The 24,437-nt window shown below is 40.5% G+C and overlaps 1 protein-coding gene across 1 annotated transcript in view; it reads right to left on the bottom strand.

The window, feature by feature from the left end:
- LOC143940232 (dehydrogenase/reductase SDR family member 4-like) overlaps nt 1–13,217 on the bottom strand; it is a 76,139-nt gene extending 62,922 nt beyond the window's left edge. The window contains exons 1-3 of the mRNA XM_077461404.1: nt 13,104–13,217; nt 11,239–11,416; nt 2,386–2,487 (exon numbers count right to left, since the gene is read on the bottom strand). Of these exons, the coding sequence (XP_077317530.1) occupies nt 2,386–2,487; nt 11,239–11,416; nt 13,104–13,201 (378 nt within the window). The 5' untranslated portion in view covers nt 13,202–13,217. The remainder of the gene's footprint in view (nt 1–2,385; nt 2,488–11,238; nt 11,417–13,103) is intronic.
- Nucleotides 13,218–24,437: the final 11,220 nt, after the last annotated feature.

The raw sequence follows: 24,437 nt of genomic DNA, 5'->3' as shown, positions 1-24,437 counted from the left end.
AACTGAACTGGGGGTGTTCGGCTCATCCTTACTCAAAAGGGGTTTAAACCCTTTTCCACTCATAATTTGGGCAAAATACAAATACGATACCTCTTGATTTTTTGCATGTTGGTCTTTTGAGGAGTGTTTAAATGATACAGTATCTCACAAAAATTAGTACACCCTCACATTTTGTAAAGATATTATTTTATCTTTTCATGTGACAAAATTACACTTTGCTACAATGTAAAGTAGTGAGTGTACAGCTTGTATAACAGTGTAAATTTGCTGTCCCCTCAAAATAACTCAAAACACAACCATTAATGTCTAAACTGCTGGCAACAAAAGTGAAAATTTCCAAATTGGGCCCAATTAGCCATTTTCCCACCCCGGTGGCATGTGACTCATTAGTGCTACAAGGTCTCAGGTGTGACTAAGGAGCAGGTGTGTTAAATTGGTGTTATCGGCCTCACTCTCTCATACTGGTCACTAAAAGTTCAACATGGCACCTCATGGCAAAGAGCTCTGAGCATCTGAAAAAAAGAATTGTTGCTCTACATAAAGATGGCCTAGGCTATAAGAAGATTGCCAAGACCCTGAAACTGAGCTGCAGCATGGTGGCCAAGACCATACAGCGGTTTAACAGGATAGGTTCCACTCAGAACAAGCCTCTCCATGGCCGACCAAATAAGTTGAGTGCACGTGCTCAGTGTCATATCTAGAGGTTGTCATTTGAGATAGACAATTGAGTGTTGCCAGCATTGCTGCAGAGGTTGAAGGGGTGGGGGGTCAGCCTGTCAGTGCTCAGACCACACTGCATAAAATTGGTCTGCATTGCTGTCATCCTAGAACGAAGACTCTTCTAAAGAAGAAAGCCCACAAACAGTTTGCTGAAGAAAAGCAGACTAAGGACATGGATTGTAGTCTGTAGTCTGATGAGACCAAGATAAATGTATTTGGTTCAGATGTTGTCAAGTGTGTGTGGCAGCAACCAGGTGAGGAGTACAAAGACAAGGGCGTCTTACCTACAGTCAAGCATGGTGGTGGGAGTGTCATGGTCTGGGGCTACACGAGTGCTTCCGCCACTGGGGAGCTACAGTTCATTGAGAGAACCATGAATGCCAACATGTACTGTGACATACTGAAACAGAGCATGATCCCTTCCCTTCGGAGACTGGGCCACAGGGCAGTATTCCAACATGATAACAACCCCAAACACACCTCCAAGATGACCACTGCCTTGCTGAGAGTAAAGGTGATGGACTGGCCAAGCATGTCTCCAGACCTAAACCCTATTGAGCATCCTCAAATGAAAGGTGGGAAGAGTGCATTGTCTCTAACATCCACCAGCTCCATGATGTCGTCATGGAGGAGTAGAAGAGGACTCCAGGGGCAACCTGTGAAGCTCTGGTAAACTCCATGCCCAGAGGGTTAAGGTAGTGCTGGAAAATAATGGTGCCACACAAAATATTGACACTTTGGGCATTTTCAGTTAGAGGTGTATTCACTTTTGTTGCCAGCGGTTTAGACATTAATGGCTGTGTTTTGAGTTGAGTTATTTTGAAGGGGCAGCAAATTTACACTGTTATACAAGCTGTACACTCATTACTTTACATTGTAGCAAAGTGTAATTTCTTCAGTGTTGTCACATGAAAAGATAATAACATTATTTACAAAAATCCGAGAGGTGTAGTCACTTTTGTGAGATACGATATAGGCCAGTGGATGCTGTCAACTAGCGTGTTTTGTATGCATCGTCGTACCTGCAGATTCGCCATTGCGTGGTGCTCGCTAATGTGTGTGTGCGCGCATTAGCGCGGCCATATTGAATATTGGCATACTTGCCAGGTCTTCTCGGAATTCTTCCCTAACAGCTACTGTCAGCAATGACAGAGAAACGTTTTCCTTGTCACAATCCTCATAGCTGCTGGCAGCTCTGCTTCATCTATCTGACCCTCTGCTGCCCCTCTCAGATGCATACCTCCTAGTGGCTAAGGAGTTGAGGACACTATCACAGTTTTGTGCCTGCTTGAACGCCAATGTAGTTCTGCAAGGCACACCAATTTGTTACACCCTCTGTGACTTAGTGATTCCCTGTGGATTCCTCCTCCTGGCTTCCAAATAGGGGATCTTTTTTTTTTAACTGGCATATGCTGATGTCAATGGGGGTTTAGATACGATTATATCACCCCAGGAACAAGGAAAATGAATATAGTATGACCACCTATACATGGGAAAAGGAAAAGTTTGGTGCAAAGAAATGAGTAGCCCAGAGTTCAGCTTTACATCCAAGCTAGAGAATTTTCTCAAAATTAAAATGGGTGATACCAGACATTCAAACTAAAATATATAAGGACTAATCTTAATGTTACCATTTTAGCCCCAGTCCTTTTTCTTGTCACTCACCTTTTTCCACATTTCCTCAGTAGTTTCAAAAAGTGGACCAACGAAAGGATTCACAGCAGCATTACAGACAAGGATGTCAATTTTCCCATAAGTTACAAGTGCCTTAAATAAACAGGGATATTATGTTGTAAAACATTTATGTTCACTAATAATGAGAAAACTTAAATTTGTAGAAGGTTCATACAAAAAAACAAAAAAACAACAAATACACACCCCTACTAAACCCCAACATAGCACTTTTTTTTTAAATACAAGTTTGCAAGATTTTGTTAAAAGAATGGTTGTATAGCTGGGAACTTCCATGGGGGACTTGTACCAATGCAAAAAAAAAAAAAAAACACTTTTATTATTCATTAACGTTCAATGGAGAGAACATTAAAAAAGGAGAAGCTTTGGGTTTGGATTGAAGATCGGTTTGACTAGAATGCAGCCTATTTGCAGTTTAGCAAAAAGGCAAATTTACCACTTTTGGCAAATTCACCTGCCTGTTTGAAACTCCTGTTGATGCAGCTGGAAGTCTGTCATTTAGCAGCAGTATCACTACTGCCTCTAAATGACAGATACCCACCAGCTTCAGTTTGAGATTCTAATGTCACTTTGGCATTTAGGTTTCCCGATGCCATTGTATCATAGTTGTAGTGGGTTGTCAGTCAATACTCATTATTGATGCTGGATCTACATGGCTTGACATTGGGGAGGGAGGATATTGGGAGGTGTGGGGGGGTTGTTTTGGCGCCCGCTATCATGCCTGAAAAAGGGTGTCTTTTATGAATTTTTGTATTAGTGCACATTCACTGTGATATATTGAAGTGCGTTAGTGCACGTTTACTGCAGTATAATTAAGTGTGTGGGCAGTATAGTACAGTGGGTTAGTGCACGTTTACCATAATATAATAATTATTTAAGATACGCGCAGTGCCACTAATCTCTCACGTGAATAAATATTATCCAAAATTCAAAAATTTTGTGTGCTAATCATATTAAATAATTAATGAATACAATTACATATAATACATCTCCTATTAAATATAGTTCACATATAAAATGAGTGGAAATAAAATTATGTGAATCCTTGATTTTTGCAAGTTCTAATTAATGTAGTATCAAGCGAATTTTCATTGAATATCCTCTAATTGTGTTTTTATTGGGGCATTTTAATAAATATCGCAAACAGAGAGCACTATGTATCTTCTATTTTTTTTGCATGAATTTGGAGCCATATCCTAAGAGGAAATATCGAGCGGTATTGCTGGAGTGAAGGAAGGAGAGAAGTAGCGGGGATTTGTATATGAGAGATCATTATCACGATCCATGGGATTCTTCCGGGAGGCTGCTTATTTGAAAGTGGACACAGAGTAGCAGGTCGGATGTGGAGAAGTGAGAGCATAGCTGAGCGAGTGTAAAGAAATTGTTTCGGAGTCTACCTAACTCATTGTTGAGCAGGCATAACAGCTGGTGTTGGTGTGCACATTTTGCCATTGTCTGTAGAGAACATTAGGAGCACAGTGGTGGATGACACATGAATTAGAACTCACAACACTCAAGGATTCCCAGAATTTTATTTTCACTCATTTATATGTAGTGGATCCCATTTTTAGAGGAATAGAGTATTAGGGGAATATATTGGGTTTTTGTGAGTATAGGTCAGATGAAGGTAAATTTCGGGGGCCTAGTTTGTTTATTTGGGGATGAGAGTGTTAGTATAGAGTGGGGGGTGACCACATACATTTGGACTCAGGGATACCTCTTCTACTGGATAGAGGGCAGGACTACACAGAGAGGAAGGACTGAGGTCTGAGTGGCAGGAAACCCATGTGAAAGAGTGGACCAATGGTTAATTTCCTTGCTCAAAGGGTATCTCATATAAAAAGGGGGAGTCACATGCTCAAGGTTTTGGAAGTTGGAGGCTGAAAGTACTGAGAAAGGAGAGGCGGGCCGGGGGTTCAGAGACCCCGGAGCCACCAGACGGAGGTTTGAAGGCCTGGGGGTTCAGAGACTCAAGACCTAGATAACCAGAAGAGTAGGAGTCCCGGGGACCAACATGCGGGGATACACCGGACCTAAAATGGAGGAAGAAGTAGGAGTCAAGCGGATGGAGAAAACTGGGACATTGGCTTTCTGTGAGTAACATGGACTGTTGATTGGGAGTGAGCAAAGGGAGTGCAACCCAATAGTCCTATTCCGTGAACACATTATATGTCCAAGGACTGCAGTGATACACAAATTCTAGGACTTTACGGAGGAAAGACAGGAAGGATCATGGAAATAGGCAGCGCGGCCTGTGACTGTCGTCTGATTCAACGCATTATTCAGAATGATGCTGGTCAGTCCATACTGGAAGTGTTAAGTGCTAAATGAGCCAAAGTATAAGTACAGGAGGGAGTCACCAGGAGAAAAGATGTAACATGCCAATATGATAAATTAACAGGGCATCTCATACCATCTGCTTCAGCATTCATTTTAATACCCCAGAATAAAGCATTATCAACTTTAAAGTCATCTGGTGTGTAAATTACATGGGGAAGGGGCTAACTGACAAAAAGGTAATGAACAACATTGCAGCTCCCAAGGGAGTAGTGCACTACATATATATGAACTATATTTAAATAGGAGATTTATTATATGTAATTGTATTAATTATATAATATGATTGGTTTATATTTTGCATTTTTGGTAATACTTATTTTTGTTTCAATATTTTTTATGGAATATATCAAATATGAACATGTTACAAATAAGACAAGACAGTTCGATATACACAGTACACATTGGTATAAGAATTTTTGGATAGATTGATAAGAACAAAACATTAGGTAATCAGTTGAGTTGAGCCAAAGCGCAGGATATGCAACATGTCAAAGGACCTTCATGGGCGTTATTGCCGTTAGGCCAATATTTGTCAAATCTGTCGCATTGCATAGACTTGATTGCAATTAGACGCTCAAACGTATAGTTTCTGTGGACTGCTTCCTTAATGTCTGATAAATTTATGTAGTATCAGTATGCGTATTTCTAATAGAATGTGTGAAATAACTGGCCTGAAGTCATGAGGAAGTTCTCTATGCCCAAGTGAAGGATAGTTAATGCTGGGTCCGGAGTGTTTAATATTCCTGTTAGGGAAGAAATCAGTCAGAAAATGTGGTTCCATAGGCTTTTTACGTTTGGGCACAGCCAGGTTTCCTTTTTGCCCACAGTCCCTCCAACAGTATGGTGAGGTTTTTGGGAAATAGCTTGCTATTCTATATGGGGTGTAATGCCACCTCTTTTCCATTTTGATCATTAGTTCCCAGTGCTTGACACAATGTGAAGCTTTATGTATTTCTCTGATTGTGTGTTGCCATCAGTCATCTGAAAAGGATGCGCCTAATTCAGTCTCCCATTTCTCAATAGCTTTAGTTTTCTTAAATATAAACGTTTGTCGTGAATGATGTTATAATAGTAATATTCCTTTTTTGATAGTAATATTTATTCATGTGAGAGATTAACAGTGCTGCACTTATCTTAAGTAAGTATCACTCTGTATGGTGAGGTGGATACACTAGAAGTATACAGCAGCTGCAGTTATTTGGTTGTACTTTTGCAGAGGTACAGTATCTCCCAAAAGTGAGTACACCCCTCACATTTTTGTAAATATTTTCTTCTATCTTTTTATGTGACAACACTGAAGAAATGACACTTTACTACAATGTAAAGTAGTGAGTGTACAGCTTGTATAATAGTGTAAATTAGCTGTCCCCTCAAAATAATTCAAAACACAGCCATTAATGTCTAAACTGTTGGCAACAAAAGTGAGTACATCCCTAAGTGAAAATGTCCAAATTGGGCCCAATTCGCTGTTTTCCCTCCCCAGTGTCATGTGACTCAGTGATACAAGGTCTCAGGTGTGAATGGTGAGCAGGTGTGTTACATTTGGTGTTATCGCTCTCATCTCTCATTCTGGTCACTGGAAGTTCAACATGGCACCTCATGGCAAAGAGTATCTGAAAAAAAAAAGAATTGTTGCTCTACATAAAGATGACCTAGGCTATAAGAAGATTGCCAAGACCCTGAAACTGAGCTGCAGCACAGTGGCCAAGACCATGCAGCGGCTTAACAGGACAGGTTCCACTCAGAACAGGCATCGCCATGGTTGACCAAAGAAGTTGAATGCATATGCTCAGCATCATATCCAGAGGTTGTCTTTGAGAAATAGACGTATGATTGATGCCAGCATTGCTGCAGAGGTTGAAGGAGTGGGGGGGGGGGGGGCTTAGCCTGTCAGTGCTCAGACTATGCGCTGCACACTGCATTGGCTGTCATCCCATAAGGAAGCCTCTTCTAAAGATGATGCACAAGAAAGCCCACAAATAGTTTGCTTAAGACAAGCAGACTAAGGACATGGATTGGTGGAACCATTTCCTGTGATCTGATGAGACCAAGATAAACTTAATTGGTTCAGATGGTGTCAAGTGTGTGTGGTGGCAACCAGGTGAGGAGTACAAAGACAAGTGTGTCTTGCCTACAGCCAAGCATGGTGGTGGGAGTGTCATGGTCTGGGGCTACATGAGTGCTGCCAGCACTGGGGAGCTACACTTTATTGAGTCAACCATGAATACCAACATGTACTGTGACATACTGAAGCAGAGCATGATACCCTTCCTTCGGTAACTGGGCCGCAGGGCAGTATTCCAACATAAGGGCCCCAAACCTCCAAGATGACCACTGCCTTGCTAAAGAAGCTGAAGGTAAAGGTGTGATGGACTGGCCAAGCATGTCTCCAGACCTAAACCATAGTGAGCATCTCTGGGGCATCCTCAAATAGAAGGTGGAGGAGAGCAAGGTCTCTAACATCCACCAGCTCCTTGATGTCTTCATGGAGGAGTGGAAGAGGACTCCAGTGGCGACCTGTAAAGCTCTGGTTAACTTCTTGCCCAAGAGGGTTAAAGCAATGCTGGCTACACAAAATATTGACACTTTAGGCACAATTTGGACAAATAAATAAATATATATATATATATATATATATATATATATATATATATATATATATATATATTAGTAATTTGCACTTAGCACTTTGGTAGGGTGGTGTTCATTGCTTTCTATACATGATAATTTAGTTTACCATAATATATTGCGATGCGCTAGTGCACATTTACTGTGATATAGTGCAGTGCATTAGTGCATGTTTACTGGAGTATATTGCAGTACACTTGTGCACATTTACTGTAGGATAGTGAAGTGTGTTACTGCACATTTACTGTGGTATATTGCAGTGTGTTAGTGCACATTTACTGCAGTATAGTGAAGTGCATTAGTGCACGTTTACTGCAGTATATTGCAATGTGTTAGTGCACATTTATGCAGTATATTGCAGTGCATTAGTGCACGTTTACTGCAGTATAGTGAAGTGTGTTAGTGCACATTTACTGCGGTATAGTTAAGTGCGTTGAGGTAATTTAAGATTTCTTGGATATACTATACAGCACTGAGAGCACTTTACAGCACCTGAATTCAAAGCATTGTGTTAATTGATTTTGACCATTGACAGATTTAGCGTTTAGACACAACACCTTTAATCACTTGATTTCTCATTTTTTTTACTTTGAGATATATTATATATATATATATATATATATATATATATTATTGAATACAAGCAAAGCGCCACATTAATTAGGAACTTTAATTGCTTATTTTATGTGGGGACACATTGCAGATGGGAGCAGCTGCTGAAATGTTTACATTTTTCTCTAGTATACAGTAGCGTATAGGAATTGCCATGCTTTATTTGTGAACAGATATGGAGAATCTTCCAGTTGACAATTCACTGGGTTATTAGGTCATGAGAAAAAAAAAAACACTGGCTAGAACTTGCTCAGTATGCAATTGAGCTGCTGGGCTGCCCTGCATCCAGCATGCTTTCCCAATGGGCATTCAGTTCTGTCAGTTTTTTTGATAGATAAAAGAGTATGTCTGTCCACAGACTCTGTGGACTAGCTGACATTTATCGAAATGAATCAGTCTTGGATTAGCAGCAGCCCCTAATGCAGATGTCACTGATTAAGTGTTTTCTGGATCTGGATCTCTGAAAGACTGTTTAGGCTGTCTAGCTTTGTGGGTGTTCATTTAAGCTGAAATACATTTTTGGTGTAGGTTTCATGGGCACAAATAACACCCCTAGGGCCAATTTTTCCACACCTGATTGACAGGTGCATATCATTTAAATTTTTGACAGCAAGGCCAGTTCTTGCTTTCATCAAGAGTACCTCTATAGGGTTATGGTGTGAAGGCACCACCAACACCCGAAGCACAATTTTTCCATACCTGTTACTTCTATCCACAGTCTGTGAAAGAGACACCAGAATGTATCCAAAAAAAATCTCTACACTTGTTCCGAGCGCACTAAATTGTGGGCTCATCATACAAGCCGGCTCCCCAGGCCATTGTTTATAAAATAAAGAAAGCTTGAAGGGAAAATGTAATTGTGGGTCCCTTTATAAATGCCATTTTTGCTACAGCAGGCTCTGTACACTTTAACTGCTTAAGGACCGCCTCGCGCCGATATACGTTGGCAGAATGGCACAGTTGGGCACAATCACGTACCGGTACGTTATTCTTTAAGTGCCCAGCCATGGGTCGGGAGCGTGCTGCCGGTGCCACGCTCCTGACCCAGTCCTGAGCTCCGTGACCGTGGGACCAGCGGACCCGATCGGCGCTGGTGTTCCGCGTTCGGGTCACAGAGCTGAAGAACGAGGAGAGGTCTGTGTAAGCAAACCTCTCCCCGTGCTTTCCTGTGTGGCTGTCACCGATCGTCTGTTCCCTTTCATAAGGAAGGACGATCAGTGACGTCACATGCCAGACCACGCCCCCTACAATAAAAAAAACACATAACGTCATACATAACACCTACACTGCTCCCTAGTGATTAACTCCTTCACTGCCAGTGTCATTTACACAGGAATCAGTGCATTTGTATAGCACTGATTGCTGTATAAATGACAATGGTCCCAAAAATGTCTCAAAAATGTCCGATGTGTCCGCCATAATGTCGTAGTCACAATAAAAATCGCTGATCGCCGGCATTACTAGTAAAAGAAATATTAATAAAAATGCTATAAAACTATCCCCTATTTTGTAAACGCTATAACTTTTGCGCAAACCAATCAATAATCGCTAATTGCATTTTTTTTTTACCAAAAATATGTAGAAGAATATGTATCGGCCTAAACTGAGGAAAAAATTATTTTTTTTATATATTTTTTGGGGATATTTATTATAGCAAAAAGTTAAAAATATTGAATTTTTCAAAATTGTTGCTCTATTTTTGGTTATAGCGCAAAAAAAACCCGCAGGTGTGGAAAAAAAATGACGCCAATTTTGTTTGGGAGCCACATCGCACGACCGTGCAATTGTCAGTTAAAGCGACGCAGTGCCGAATCGCAAAAAGGGGCCTGGTCCTTTGGCTGCAATTGGTCCGGGGCTTAAGTGGTTAAAGGCATTTTTATTGTTTCACTTTAAGCATTGGTAAATCACTGTTCATTTAAAAATTATGTTTTTTTACAAATGTTTTCTTCATTGATACATGTCCCCTAGGGTAGTACCCATACCCCCATAACCATTGTATGCCCAAATACTTGCATATAAGCCTTCAAAATGGGCTCTTTTGATTTTTCCAGTTCGGATCCCATAGACTTTAATGGGGTCCGTTATTCGGTTACAAATTTCCCGTTGTTCAAAGGTTCTGGCGCAAACCAAACTGGGGGGTGTTTGGCCCATCTCAAATGGGAATAAAAGCTTCATACCCACATCCTGTCCCCCAAACAATGTGAATTCTGAAAGCCCCCTAAAAGAAGGGACCACTAGATATCTCCCCACAAATGTAAAATAATACCCCTTTTTATTAATTTGTAAACAGCAAATAAAACACTAGCAGCAAAAATAAAAACTTCCTTTACTAAAAAGAAAATCCTAGCTTCCAATAAAAGAAATGTCCCACAATATAAATCCAAAGTCAATCGTCTCATCCAGCAAATTGGATGCAGAGTCAATCATGATGGCAATGCCTGAAGACCTGCCGCCACCAGCACACACTGCTATGACAAAGCTGCCAGCATCTACTTCTGCTGCAGATGACTGGTCCCTGTAGCTGCTGGGATGTAAACAACCTCATAAAATCTGGGTGATATCAATAATCAAATATGGTTCGGACTATATTTGATCCACCTGAGATCCCTCCTGGCTTACAATGTGAAATCTAGTGGGAAGTCCCTTACTAATACCACAAATAAAATGACAGACTTCCAGCTGCATCAGCCAGAGGTTCAGGCCGGTGGGAGAACTGACCAAATCTGGACAGATTATTCATCTATATGAGAAATTGTGAACAAGCTGAGTTTGGGTTGAACTCATGTTCAAGCCAAACCCAAAGATCATCCCTACTTTTCACACTAAAAACAGTGAATAATTTGTGGATGTCGGAAAATATTTATAGAATATGCAGTTATTTGTTATTGCATGTGGGTTACACAATGCAGAAAATAGAATATTGCCATAATAAATAAGCTTCTTATATAAAGTGGAAATAAATGTACATTTTGGCATACAAGTAAATTATGAAAATATTTTATACAGTGTTACAAATGTAGATTTTTCTAAAATGACTCTCTAATCCATGCATATAATTGTTCTGAATACCACTTTTATATTCCTGTGTTGCTTTCTAACAATTACATTAAAGCCACATTGTATAAATATTTTTTTTTTTATTTCTGATAACATTCTATACTCGAAAACAGGTTTATGCAACACAGAACATATGACTCATTTAGTAAATCTCTCCTTATTCATTTTTCTACCTTGTATTTCTCTTACCATTGCCACCAATTTCTCCCGATCTTTTTCATTGCCCACATGACATTGAATTCCAGAAATGCTTAGACCTTCTTCTTTCAGCTGTTGGATGGCTTTATCCACATTTTCTGTCTTACGACTACATAAAAGCACGTGAGCCCCATCTTGTGCCAAACGTCTTGCTATAGCAAAGCCAATCCTAAATACAAATAAATAAGGATAGTGAAGGTGACCTTGCAGGTGAATTCACCACTTTAACACATACACCAGGAATGTTCACCTACAGTGAAGGATTAGTGAATGTCACATTATTTGTTTTATGATTATGCCCCCATAGTGTATATTAAAGCTCATACAAAAGTAACATTCCCAAAAAAGATTCTCAGTTAACTAACAACTGATGCAGGTTATAATTCAGGCTGGGTTCACACTAGAGTATGCATCAGGCTCACAGCGGGAGTTTGGTGCATCTCAATTAGACATGTGCACTGCCACAAAATGTGTTCAATTTAGTTTCATTTGTTTTTTTATGGGGTTTTTTTGGGGTTAATCGTTATGTAATCCGTTATTTTGAATAAACGAGCAAATTAGAAAAAAAAAAATCCGAAATAACGAACTAACTACTAATAAATAACTATTAGATTATAGGTATTGGAATTTCCTTTCAAATTTGGCTGTTAATGAATGTAAAGAATACAAATTTATCCGAAATTATGAATTATCTGATAATGCCGCATCTAAATGAATGGAACGTAATCAAATAATAAAAAGTTTTTCATGTTATTAGTATAATTATTTATTAATTCATTATGCTCCATTCATTTAGATGCAGCATTCGTTATTTCGGATAATTTGTAACTTCGGATAAATTTGTATTTGTTACGTTCACTAACAGCCAAATTTGAAAGAAAATTCCAATACTGATAATTTAATAGTTAGGAATAGTTATTATTTAAAATTTTCTAATTTTCAGGTTTTTAAATTTTCGGCTTTTCATTCTTATTTTCTGAATTTAAAATTTTTTGCATTTTTAATTTCGGAATAGTTTGTTAAATGGGTTTCCGTTAATTCTAATATTTCCGAATTACCAGATTTGACGAATTTAGACGAAAAACAAATTGCACATGTCTACTTTCCATTCACCATTTCAGGTAGAATTTCAGCATGAATTTTTGGCTGAATTCGGACCTGCCACAGACCAAAAGAGGCACAGGGCTCCTGTGCAATTTGCACCGAAGCCACTGCAGAGATGTGTGAACCAGCTCGTAACAATCTGCTATGTGAGCCTCTTTCTGTGTGTCCATTGACAAACAGAGTGCTGCTTGGCCCTGCCCCCCAACTTTCTCTTCACTTGCTGTGATTGACAGCAGGAGGAGCCAATGGCCACTGATATCTCTGAGCCAAAGGGGAAGGACAAAGCAGAGGGAGCCACTGCTCTTGTGCACAGCACTGGATCAAGATCAGGCTCAGATAAGTATAGCAGGGGCTGGGGGGAGCTCTTCTCCAAAAGTTTTTTTATCCTAATACAGAGAATGCATTAACGTAAAAAATTAGAACAACTTTAAAGCCCAAATTCAGGCTGCGTTTGAATGTAAAACTGCAGTGGAATTCCCAATGTTAATACAAAATACAATCCATTCCCCTAGCAGGTGGCACTTTCCTCTGCAGTCTGACATTATGGGTTTGTGGATGGGCCCTCTTCAGCCCTTCAACCCTTCTTACAATGCAGGACTTCTGGTCCTGCATTGTATGTGAGGAAATCAGAGAGCTGCGACTGACTCGGGTGCAAAGTGAAGCACCTTCTGGGGGGCTGCTCACATGAAGAGGAGGCCACCCCTTTAATAATAAACTACTGATTGGATATTTTTAGAATGTCTTTAACATACCCATATGTTGACCCAGCAACAATGGCCACTTTATCTTGCAAGGGTTTTTGATTTTTCATACTTGCATTTGATTTGATCACGTAATTTTCTGAAGACATTTGCTAACAGCTGTCAAAATATCTGTAAAAAAAAAAAAAACTGTATCTGCACATCAAACTAGCAAAAAAATATGTTTTGCTTTAGTTATAGCTATAATTTAGGAAAAAAATGTTCTTGGTTTGGTAATCCTATGGTATTTTGGAAAACAGTCATACATAAAAAAAAATAAAAAATTAAATAACCTGTAGTCTTACAATTTTTAACATCACTACACTGTTCTTTATTGTCTTTTTAGCAAAAACGAAACTTAATATACATCACTATTGCAGGTAGAAATAAACATAAATAAAAATAAAACTGAACAATGAAACTAACAATGCATGCTAAAACAACATTATCATGAATAGCAATAAATATTAATCATTTAAAAGTTATATACAGGTACAATACCTTTATGCGTGCATATATTTAGCTCCAGACGTCTTTATTGTTCAAAAAGTAAATGAGAAAATCCCCAGCTGTTTACTTAAGTAGTAAATAAGGAGCTGAATAAAAAAAAAAAGTCTCTTCACCTGCCAAGACGAAATAGCCCACACCCTAACTGTTTCTGTGCCAATTCTGACACTTCTAATCTAATTTTTTTTTTTCCTAGAAAATGACTTGGAACCCCCAAACATTATTTATATTTATTTTTAGCAGAGGCTCTATAGAATAAAATTGTGGATGTTGCAATTGATGTCACACGGTATTCGTGCAACGGTTTTTCAAGCACATTTTTTTGGGAAAAAACAACTTTCATGAATTAAAAAAAAAAAAAAAAACACTAAAGTTAGTCCAATTTTTTTGTATAATGTAAAATATGATGTTACGCTGAGTGAAAAGGTTTATGGGTGATTCCGTGCAGGGGAAAGTACATGCAGATAAACTTTTGAATGAACTGCTCCCCCTACAAAAATACTATCACCTGAGTAAAATACACTAATTGGTTTGGAAAGAGTGTAGGTGTGGTGCTGTTCCAATTAGAAAGCACTAAGGCCTCTTTCACATGAACGATCCGTTCAGGTCCACCTGTCAGTTTTTTAGGCAGACCTCTATGGAGCGTCGGATGTCAGCAGTGAGCAGAGCGGGCTCCGTACACGGACACATCCATGTGAAAGAGCCCTTAGATGTATGACTTTTAAACCTGATAAAGTGGTACTATTGTGTAGCACTAAATGAATAAACCTTTAAGGGAAGAAATTTCCTATAACAAGTATATTTACTGAATTAGTTATTTAATTTACAAATTTTCAGTGTGTTACACCCTCCGCAAGGTACAACACCAAAAAGGAAATGGCCTTTAAGTGTGGAGATGATCTAAACGAGTAGATGTATAAAAAGCCAAGGTAATAAAAGGTAAGAAATGTGACCCCTATAATGGGAGTGTACTACTGTGTTACACCCTCTGTGCAGTACACCTCTGAACCAGTGTAATTGCGTTTGGTATGGTAAAAACATTCCTGTAAGGATTGAAAAACGGGAAAGGTGTGATACTAGAACCTTATTATCAAAGTGCCAATTCTTGAGGTGTTATACCCTTGGCCGGTCTGGCATGTAAATCCGTGATGTGATATATGGCCACCTTAGACAGAGAATAATAAAAACCCTCTGCTGGGTGTGATTGATAATCAATGTAACTGATACCAAATTGCTTCTATAGGTGTGTTACACCCTTTGAAAATGTAGTGCTAAATTATTTATATAATATATATATATATATATATATATGTATGTATGTGTATATATATATATATATATATATATATATGTATATGTGCTAGTACAATTTAATGGGTTTATATGTAAACTAGACATGTGCATTAGTTTTCGTCCAAATGCATTTTCATCCGAATTTCTGGTATTTTTGTTTTCGTTTTGACAAATAATAACGAAAGCGCAGAATCCGAAAAACGAAAGATCCAACATAAATAAATGCTTTATTTTCATTTTCGTTGTTACAACAATTTGATATAGAATAGGAGATTTGACGTGACTCTGACAATAACAATCTATGTCTATTGAACCTGTGGTCGAATGTGCCTAACCTTACCTCTATTAGTCCAAGATTATATAAAGAAAAAATTTGACAGAGAGAAAATATTCTGGAATTGGATGGGGGAAGTAAAATAAAAATAATGATGATGAATGTTATTGGCTGATTGTAACCACTTTCACTTACGATTGCTAGCAGAAAGACACATACACACTGAATTATTTCAGAAGACAGTCAATCTTAGCTGGTCCGTATGAATTGTCACTTGTCAGAGAACCAGAATTATTATTAAGCATAAGCACAGCAGGAGAACAATAGTGAAGCAAGCTACAGTTCAACTTACTGTAGCTTTTTCTTAATAATCTGCTGCTATTGTGTTAGTGTGAGAACCTTATAGTGATACTAGTGTTGCTCCTAGTGTTGTTGTGATAGCCTCAGAGGCTGCCTGTGTTGTGGGGGGGATTTATTATTATAGAATCTTGTTACCTGTCTGATCAGTGATCGCTATCACCAGTTTCCGTTTGAACGAGTAAATTATATATATATATATATATATATATATATATATATATATATACACAAAAACACGTGTAGATGGCCCAGGAACGTCCTCCAATGCCTCCATGTTGCTCTCACAATGGGTTACCGCCATATTTGTTATTATCGGTCACTCACTATCTGACACCTGACACTGAGACTTAGACTATTCATTCAACATGAATGATGGAGATTCGACAAAGCAACGAAAAACACACACGTTTATAGTAATATTCGACGGAGCATCAAATCTGTACAACGCTGCAATCGTACATTTCCGGAGTCAAATGCTCCACCTATAGGCTATATAGAGTTTAGCAGCTCTGTCAAATCTTCTTTATACATTCCACAGACACCATAAGCCTTCAAAAACAGATTTGACCGTAATTCATGTGGATTTTCGGATGAATGCAATTTTTTAATGAAAAACAAAATAAATAAAAACTAATTTCAGGAATAACTAAATAAATGTATTTTCTGGACGAAAACGAAATTCCGAAACAAAATATTTCACTCTGCACATGTCTAATGTAAACCTGTGAACATTTTATTTGTTATTTTGTATGTTGTAACCTCTGGCAGGGCCGCAAATAGGATTTTGACGGCACCCATTTATTTTTCATTTTTTGCTTTAAATCTGCAAAATGCGAAAAGCACAAAAAATCCATAGGTGTGAATCCAGCCTTAAAGGTCATTTCCTTTTTGGTGCTGTACCTTGCAAGGGTGTAACACACCAAAAATTTGTAAATTAAATAACTAATTCAGTAAATATACTTGTTATAGGGAATTTATTGCCTTAAGGGTTTATTAAGGGTTTATTCATTTAGTGCTGCACTCTGCAAGGGGTGCAACACAATAGTACTACCTAATCAGGTTTAAAAGTCATACACTTAAGTGTTTTCTAATTGGAAGAGAGCCATACCTACACTCTTTCCAAACGCTGAGTAAATGGATACCTAAAATGTTACGCTTTAAAATTGCATCTGCCTGTGGAATGGCAGAAAACTATGGTGCTTACATTTTTTCATAGGCATGGCTTTAAACGCCTTTACAGGTTACCAATTTAGACTTGCACAGGAGATCTGTTCTAGAATTATTGCGCTCGCTCAGATGTTCGTGAAAATACCTCACATGTGTGGTGCGATCGCTGTTTACAAACTGTATGCATTGCGGGAGTAACGTATGCATTTGCATTTCCGTGTAAGCATGGTGGAATAGGGGGCACTGTACATTTTATTTTGGTTTTTACACTTTTTTTTTTCTAATTAACTTTATTGCTATCACAAAGGATGAGCAACATCCCTTGTAACAGAATGAGCCATGACAGGTAATTTTTATGAAGAGATCTGGGGTCTATTAGACCCTAAATCTCTCCTCTAGCCTGCCATGCAGCCGATCAGACACAGATCACTGGAGGCCAGGTAAACAAGAAGGCAGAACAGGAAGTGATGAACTGTTTGTCGTTCTTGGTTTCTGGTGAACTATTTGTTGTTCTTGGTTCCTTTCTCTCTATTCGGGTGTTGTTTAGACATTTTGAATGGCTTTTTTCAGGAGACGTGCCTTAATAAGACAGGAATGATACTAATTTCCTCTAAGTAATACTCTAAAATGCACCTAGCTTCCAACAACAAGAAAATTACAGGATTAGCCATCCTCTTTAACCAGTTGCCGACCGCCGCACGCCGATGTACGTCGGTAGAATGGCACGGGCAGGCATAAGGACATACATGTACGTCCCTTGCCTCCCGCGGGTCGGGGGCCCGATCGGGCCCCCGCCCGGTGCCTGCGGCGGTCGGTTTTCGTCCGGGAGCGATCCGGGATGAGGGGGCGGCCATTCATTCATGGCCACCCCCTCGCGATCGCTCCCGACGAATAGAAATCCCCGGTGACATCACTTCCTCTCCTGTAATGTAAACACAGGAGAGGAAGTGATGTATTCTCTCCTCCGTGTCGGTATTTTTTGTTCCGACACGGAGGAGAGCGGATCGGTGAGTTGCACCAACACTCTACACACACAGTAGAACATGCCAGGCACACTCACACCCCCCCTTTACCCCCCGATCACCCCCCCAATTACCCCTGCCCCCCAGTCACAGTGACACCAATGTCATATTTTTTTTTTTTTGCATTGGTGTCATTTGTGACTGTAATAACTGTTAGGGCAGTTAGGGTTAGCCCCCTTTAGTTCTAATGTACCCCCCTAACCCCCCCAATAAAGGTTTAACCCCGTGATCACCCCCCGTCGCCAGTGTCACTAAGGCTGGGTTCACATTGCAGCGGTTTATGAGAACGAATGTGATTCGCACCGCACTGCAGTGCAAATCACATCCGATCTCTGTGCGATTCGAGTTCAGCCATTCGCCGCACCCGCCGCACCCGCCGCACCCGCCTTTTTTTGGCCCGCAGCAGAATCGGATCGCATGGGTGTTCACACCATGCGATCCGAGTTTGCAGATCGCACTGCGATATGCGAACTGATCTGGGGGTGTCAGTAACATTTCACTGACACTCCCAGCAGTTCGCATAGGGCAGTGTGAACTGCCGCCGGGAGGCATGCGATGCGGGAACCCGCCGCGGATTTGCGGCGTTTCCGCATCGCTCCAGTGTGAACCCAGCCTAATAAGCGATCATTTTTCTGATCGCCGTATTAGTGTCACAGGTGACGCTAGTTAGGCAGGTAGGTATTTAGGTTCGCCGCAGCTTTTTATAGCGCCAGGGACCCCCATATACTACCGCATAAAGCCCCCTGATTGCCCCCTAGTTAACCCTTTCACCAGTGATCACCATATAACTGTTACAGGTGACGCTGGTTGGTTAGTTATTTTTTTATAGTTTCAGGGCACCCGCCATTTATTACCTAGTCTCACTAGTGTACCCCTAAATTTAGGGGTGTCTACTTTCCAAAATGGGGTCATTTGGGGGGGGTTTGTGCCATCTTGGCATTTTATGGCCTTCAAAACTGTAACGCCCTTAGAAAGCCTGAAGGCGGTGCTTGGTTTTCGGGGCCCCGTACGCGGCTAGGCTCCCAAAAAGTCCCACATATGTGGTATCCCCGTACTCAGGAGAAGCAGCAGAATTTATTTTGGGGTGTCATTTCACATATGCCCATGGCATGCGTGAGCAATATATCATTTAGTGACAACTTTGTGAAAAAAAAAAAAAAAAAAAAAAAGTTTGTAATTTTCCCGCAACTTGTGGCAAAATATAAAATATTCCATGGACTCAACATGCCTCTCAGCAAATAGCTTGGGGTGTCTACTTTCTAAAATGGGGTCATTTGTGGGGGTTTTGTGCCATCTTGGCATTTTATGGCCTTCAAAACTGTAATAGGTAGTGAGAAGTGAACTCAAAAATTTACGCCCTTAGAAAGCCTGAAGGCAGTGCTTGGTTTTCGGGGCCCCGTACGCGGCTAGGCTCCCAAAAAGTCCCACATATGTGGTATCCCCGTACTCAGGAGAAGCAGCAGAATTTATTTTGGGGTGTCATTTCACATATGCCCATGGCATGCATGAGCAATATATCATTTAGTGACAACTTTGTTAAAAAAAAAAAAAAAAAAAAAAAGTTTGTAATTTTCCCGCAACTTGTGGCAAAATATAAAATATTCCATGAACTCAACATGCCTCTCAGCAAATAGCTTGGGGTGTCTACTTTCTAAAATGGGGTCATTTGTGGGGGTTTTGTGCCATCTTGGCATTTTATGGCCTTCAAAACTGTAATAGGTAGTGAGAAGTGAACTCAAAAATTTACGCCCTTAGAAAGCCTGAAGGCGGTGCTTGGTTTTCGGGGCCCCGTACGCGGCTAGGCTCCCAAAAAGTCCCACATATGTGGTATCCCCGTACTCAGGAGAAGCAGCAGAATTTATTTTGGGGTGTCATTTCACATACGCCCATAGCATGTGTGAGCAATATATCATTTAGTGACAACTTTGTGTAAAAAAAAAAAATAATTTTTTTTTTTGTCATTATTTAATCGCTTGAGGCAAAAAAATAAAATATTCAATGGGCTCAACATGCCTCTTATCAATTTCCTTAGGGGGTCTACTTTCCAAAATGGGGTCATTTGGGGGGGTTTTGTACTGCCCTGCCATTTTAGCACCTCAAGAAATGAGATAGGCAGTCGTAAACTAAAAGCTGTGTAAATTCCAGAAAACGTACCTTAGTTTGTAGATGTGACAACTTTTGCGCAAACCAATAAATATACAATTATTGACTTTTTTTTTACCAAAGACATGTGGCTGAATACATTTTGGCCTAAATGTATGACTAAAATTGAGTTTATTGGATTTTTCTAATAACAAAAAGTAGAAAATATCATTTTTTTAAAAAATTTGCGGTCTTTTTACGTTTATATCGCAAAAAATAAAAATCGCAGAGGCAATCAAATACCATCAAAAGAAAGCTCTATTTGTGGGAAGAAAAGGACGCAAATTTTGTTTGGGTACAACATTGCATGACAGCGCAATTACCAGTTAAAGCAGCGCAGTGCCAAAGTGTAAAAAGACCTCTGGTCATTTACCAGCAAAATGGTCCGGTCTGAAAGTGGTTAAGACAGGTTTCCTTTTCCAGTTAAAGAGCTCCTGCATTGATCTCATGAGCCCCCATATTAATATTAGAAGCACTTGGATATACACCTGTAGGTGGTGCTCCTCTACAGTGGCAATGCAGGTGGGGAGGAAGTCGAGAGTAACCTAGTTTCTTTATGATCACAGAGACGCAGCATCCAATTGGATCAATCCATTGGATGTGACTGCGGTGGCTATCTTGGTCAGGCAGAGTCTATTTAAGAAAGTGGCTCCCAGATTTAGCGAGCATTGCATGTGTGGCTAGAGTAGGGGCAGGTCACTCCTATGTTGGGGACAGTGATTAGCATCATAGTGACATTCCAGATGAGTAGGGAATGTGAAGGGACATGCCATCCTTCCTTGATGCCTTCCCACTTGGGTACAGACCACCCAGGCTATGTGTGGCTACAGTAGAGACAGGTGATTAATCTATCAGGGATAGTGCTTAGCATCAGGGAGAGGTTGCAGACAAGTAGGGCAAGTGCAGGGACACGCCATCCTTCCTGGTAGCCTTCCCACTTCCATACAAACTGGCCAGGCCACATTTGGCCCCTCAAGACAGACACTGTCAGTGCACTTGGGACCTACTGCTATTACTGATCGCTGTACATGCTGTGAGTGTGGGCGGCCAAGTTGTCTTGACGCAGGGTTTATTGTGCATCACTGAACTTCAATTTCAAAACAGTTCTGTTTTTTGCGACTGGACTCTAAGTGTTTACCACAGTGCACCTACCCACACTTGGCAGCAGTCTGCAGGATATATCCCTTCTTGCAGAGGGTGCAGAAGGAGGAGTGGAAACCATCATGGCACCATTAGGATCGGCCTTGGCCCTGGTGCCTTAGTTTAACAGCTCCAACATTTCCCTGGCTGAGTGAGAGGAGAGACTGGGGAGTGCTGCTGCCTGTATCAGGTTCCCCCTGGATGATCACAGGGCTGGCTATCAGCTCCCTGGAGGGTGATGGCGAGTGGTGATGGTGCTACCAAAAGATGACCAGGCCAGCCTGGAACAGATTGTAGCATGCATGGAGGTCAGAATGTGATGGTTTCGGAATTGAGACGGATGTTCTTTGTCTGGAAGAAGCAGGAGGGCAAAAGCCTCACCCACTTTGTGGTAGCACTCCAGAATCTCAGAAAACATCTGGACAAGGATGTACACTGCTGTGCCGATATATCTACCTCAAATCACCAACTGGAGGGACCAGTTTGTGGTGTGAATGAAGGCCAGCCCAGTCAGGTAAGCCCTACAGGAGCGAATCAAAGCGCAACCCGCCATCTCCTTTCAAGACACTGTTGTAGACACGTTTGCTCAGGAGCAGGCAGATGTGGAAGCAAATGTAGCTTTGACAAAAAGGTATGATATACACCTGAAAGGGGAGTCCCCTTCACCTCTGTCGGCCATACAGGAAACTTGCTCCTTGAAACAATAAAATGTCCACATTAAAACAGGGTTCCACCCACTCCACTAAAGGTGAGAATCTATTACATAGGGATCAGGAGTAGGACAGGAAGTGTAGCTGCTTTGGACATGTAGCCAAGAACTGTGGACAGCCTGAATTCACAAGCACACACAGGCCGACGTTTAACTAGTTGCTCCCCTCAAGAGCTAGTTCTGGCCAGCTCAGTAGATTTCTTTAAAAAAGGCCTGGATTCTTTCCTGAATGTCTATAATATAATTGGGTACTAACATTTATAGGTAAAGTTGATCCAGGGAATATCGGAATGCCTCTCAGGAGATCAGGAAGGAATTTTTCCCCTGCTGTAGCAAATTTGATCATGCTTTGCTGGGGTTTTTTCGCCTTGCTCCGACTCAACTGTGGGTATAGGATTGCATATATGGGATTGTATGATTTTATTTTATTTTCTCTTTTATTGGTTGAACTAGATGAACGGGTGTCTTTTTTTTTTTCAACCTGACTAACTTTGTAACCAGTGTAGTAAATGTACATGTCTCACATGCAAACACATCCAGCATGGTCAAAGAGAATGCATCAGCAAAGGCAAAGCCTACAGTATATACAAGAAAAGTTCTATAATGCTCTGTGTGGGACAGACTACTAGAACCCTTATACCGCGTACACACGACCAGACTTTCTGGCAGAAAAGGTCAGATGGAATCATTTCATCGGATATTCCGATCATGTGTGGGCTTCATCTGACTTTTTTTTTTTTATTCTGACGTACCTAGAAATAGAACATGTTTTAAATCTTTCCGATGGAATCAATTCCTATCGACAAAACCATTCGTCTGTATGGTATTCTGACGGACCAAATACGACACAAGGGCAGCTATTGGCTACTGGCTATTGAACTTCCTTTTCTAGTTCCATCGTACGTCATCGCGTTCTAAACTAACGGACTTTGGTGTGATCGTGTGTAGGCTCTTCAGGTCTGGTAAGGATTTTAAGGGGAACCCAGCGCCAAAATAAAATAAAAAATGATGCAGGAAGAAGAAGATGGAGGAAGAAGAAGATGATGATGGAGGAAGAAGAAGATGATGATGGAGGAAAAAGAAGAATATGGAGGAAGAAGAAGAAACACCGAAGGAAGACCAGAAGAAAGAAGATGGAAAAAGAAGAAGAAGAAATTAATAAAGGACTTGTCAAAAACAGTCTCTTGTGTTTTTTTATCCTTTTTGAAACTTTTTTGTGAAATGGTAGGGATACATTTGTACCCCATTACCAATAAACACAGGGGGTCCCCTGGTTAAAAGGGGGCTTCCAGACTCTGATAAGCCCCCTGCCCACAGACCCCCACAACTACCGGGCAAGGGTTGTGGGGGTGAGGCCCTTCTCCCCATCAACATGGGGACAAGGTGCTTTGGCTACCCCAAAGCACCCTCCCAATGTTGAGGGCATGTGGCCTGGTACAGTTCAGGAGGGGGGACGCTCTCTCGTCCCCCCTCTTTTCCTGTGGCCTGCCAGGTTGTGTGCTTGGATAAGAGTCTCGTATAGATTTTTGGGGGGAACCTTACACCATTTTTAAAAAAATGTTGGCACAGGGTTCCCCTTAAAATCTATACCAGACCTGAAGGGTCTGGTTTGGGGTTTCCCTGTGGGGAAATTCCATGCCGTTTTTATCAATGAACTTTTATGTGTATTGTCGGACCAACAATTCATTATAGCCACAAATAGTTTTAAATTACTTTTTTTTTTCCTTTTAGAAATGTAATTTTGCTGTTCTAAACACAGGAAACATGCACCCCTTTACAGGCATACTATAGACAATTTTTGTTTTACAATACTATAGACACCCCCCAGTATGAAATTTAAAGGAATATTACACTTTTATTGTTTCACTTTAAGCATTATTAAAATCACTGCTCCTGAAAAAACAGCTGTTTTAAAAACTTTTTTTTGCATTGACACATGTCCCCTGGGGCAGGACCCAGGTTTCCAAACACTTTTTATGACAATACCATACATATAAGCCTTTAAAATTAGCACTTTTTATTTCTCCTATAGACTTTTAAAGGGTGTTCGACGGCTTTCGAATTTGCTGCAAAAACACCCCAAATTGTTCGCTGTTCAGCGAACAGCCAATGTTCGAGTCTAACACTAACTTGACCCGAACATAAAGCCCATCCCTACCTGCAAAGAACGCTAGCCTGTCAGAGTTACAGATGATAGCCATTGACATTAAATCCACGCTATCAGTAGCAATCACAGACCTCAGAGCTGACATACAGGCTATAGCATCCATGATGGGTACAGTGGAGCAGGCCTCAGCACACCTTTTGGATGCCATCAGGCAAGTTCAAAAATCTTCTGACATGCATCTCTCACACATCATAGAGATCTCGATAATCATGGCCGTCGCCACAATATTTGCATTAGAGGAGTCCCAGAAGCATTGAGGTAAAATTTCAAATGCAGTACTGATTTTCGTTCAAGTGCAACTTCTATCGGTCTGGGTGCCCCTGTGGGAACCTGCTGCGCCCCGAGACTGAGAAAATCAATGTGTCTACACTGAGCATTGTGAGTTATCAGAACAATAGTGTTGGCATACTTTAAAGTTTTTTGTTTTTTTTGGGGCGAAAAGCCAGTGGCGTGTCAAACACACCCAAAAACTCCACCCAGTGGCAAAAAAAGTACACACACATAAAGAGTGAGACACAAAACATGCAACGGGTGTTATACAGTGTTCCACTAGGGAAGGACCTTA

The sequence above is a fragment of the Lithobates pipiens genome, unplaced genomic scaffold, assembly GCF_037356315.1.
Source record: "Lithobates pipiens isolate NorthernLeopardFrog02 unplaced genomic scaffold, aLitPip1_a1.2 Scaffold_3, whole genome shotgun sequence".
In the NCBI taxonomy this organism is placed as follows: Eukaryota; Metazoa; Chordata; class Amphibia; order Anura; family Ranidae; genus Lithobates; species Lithobates pipiens.
The sequence above is the reverse complement of the archived record's forward strand: the minus strand, read 5'-3'. Positions and strand labels throughout refer to the sequence as shown.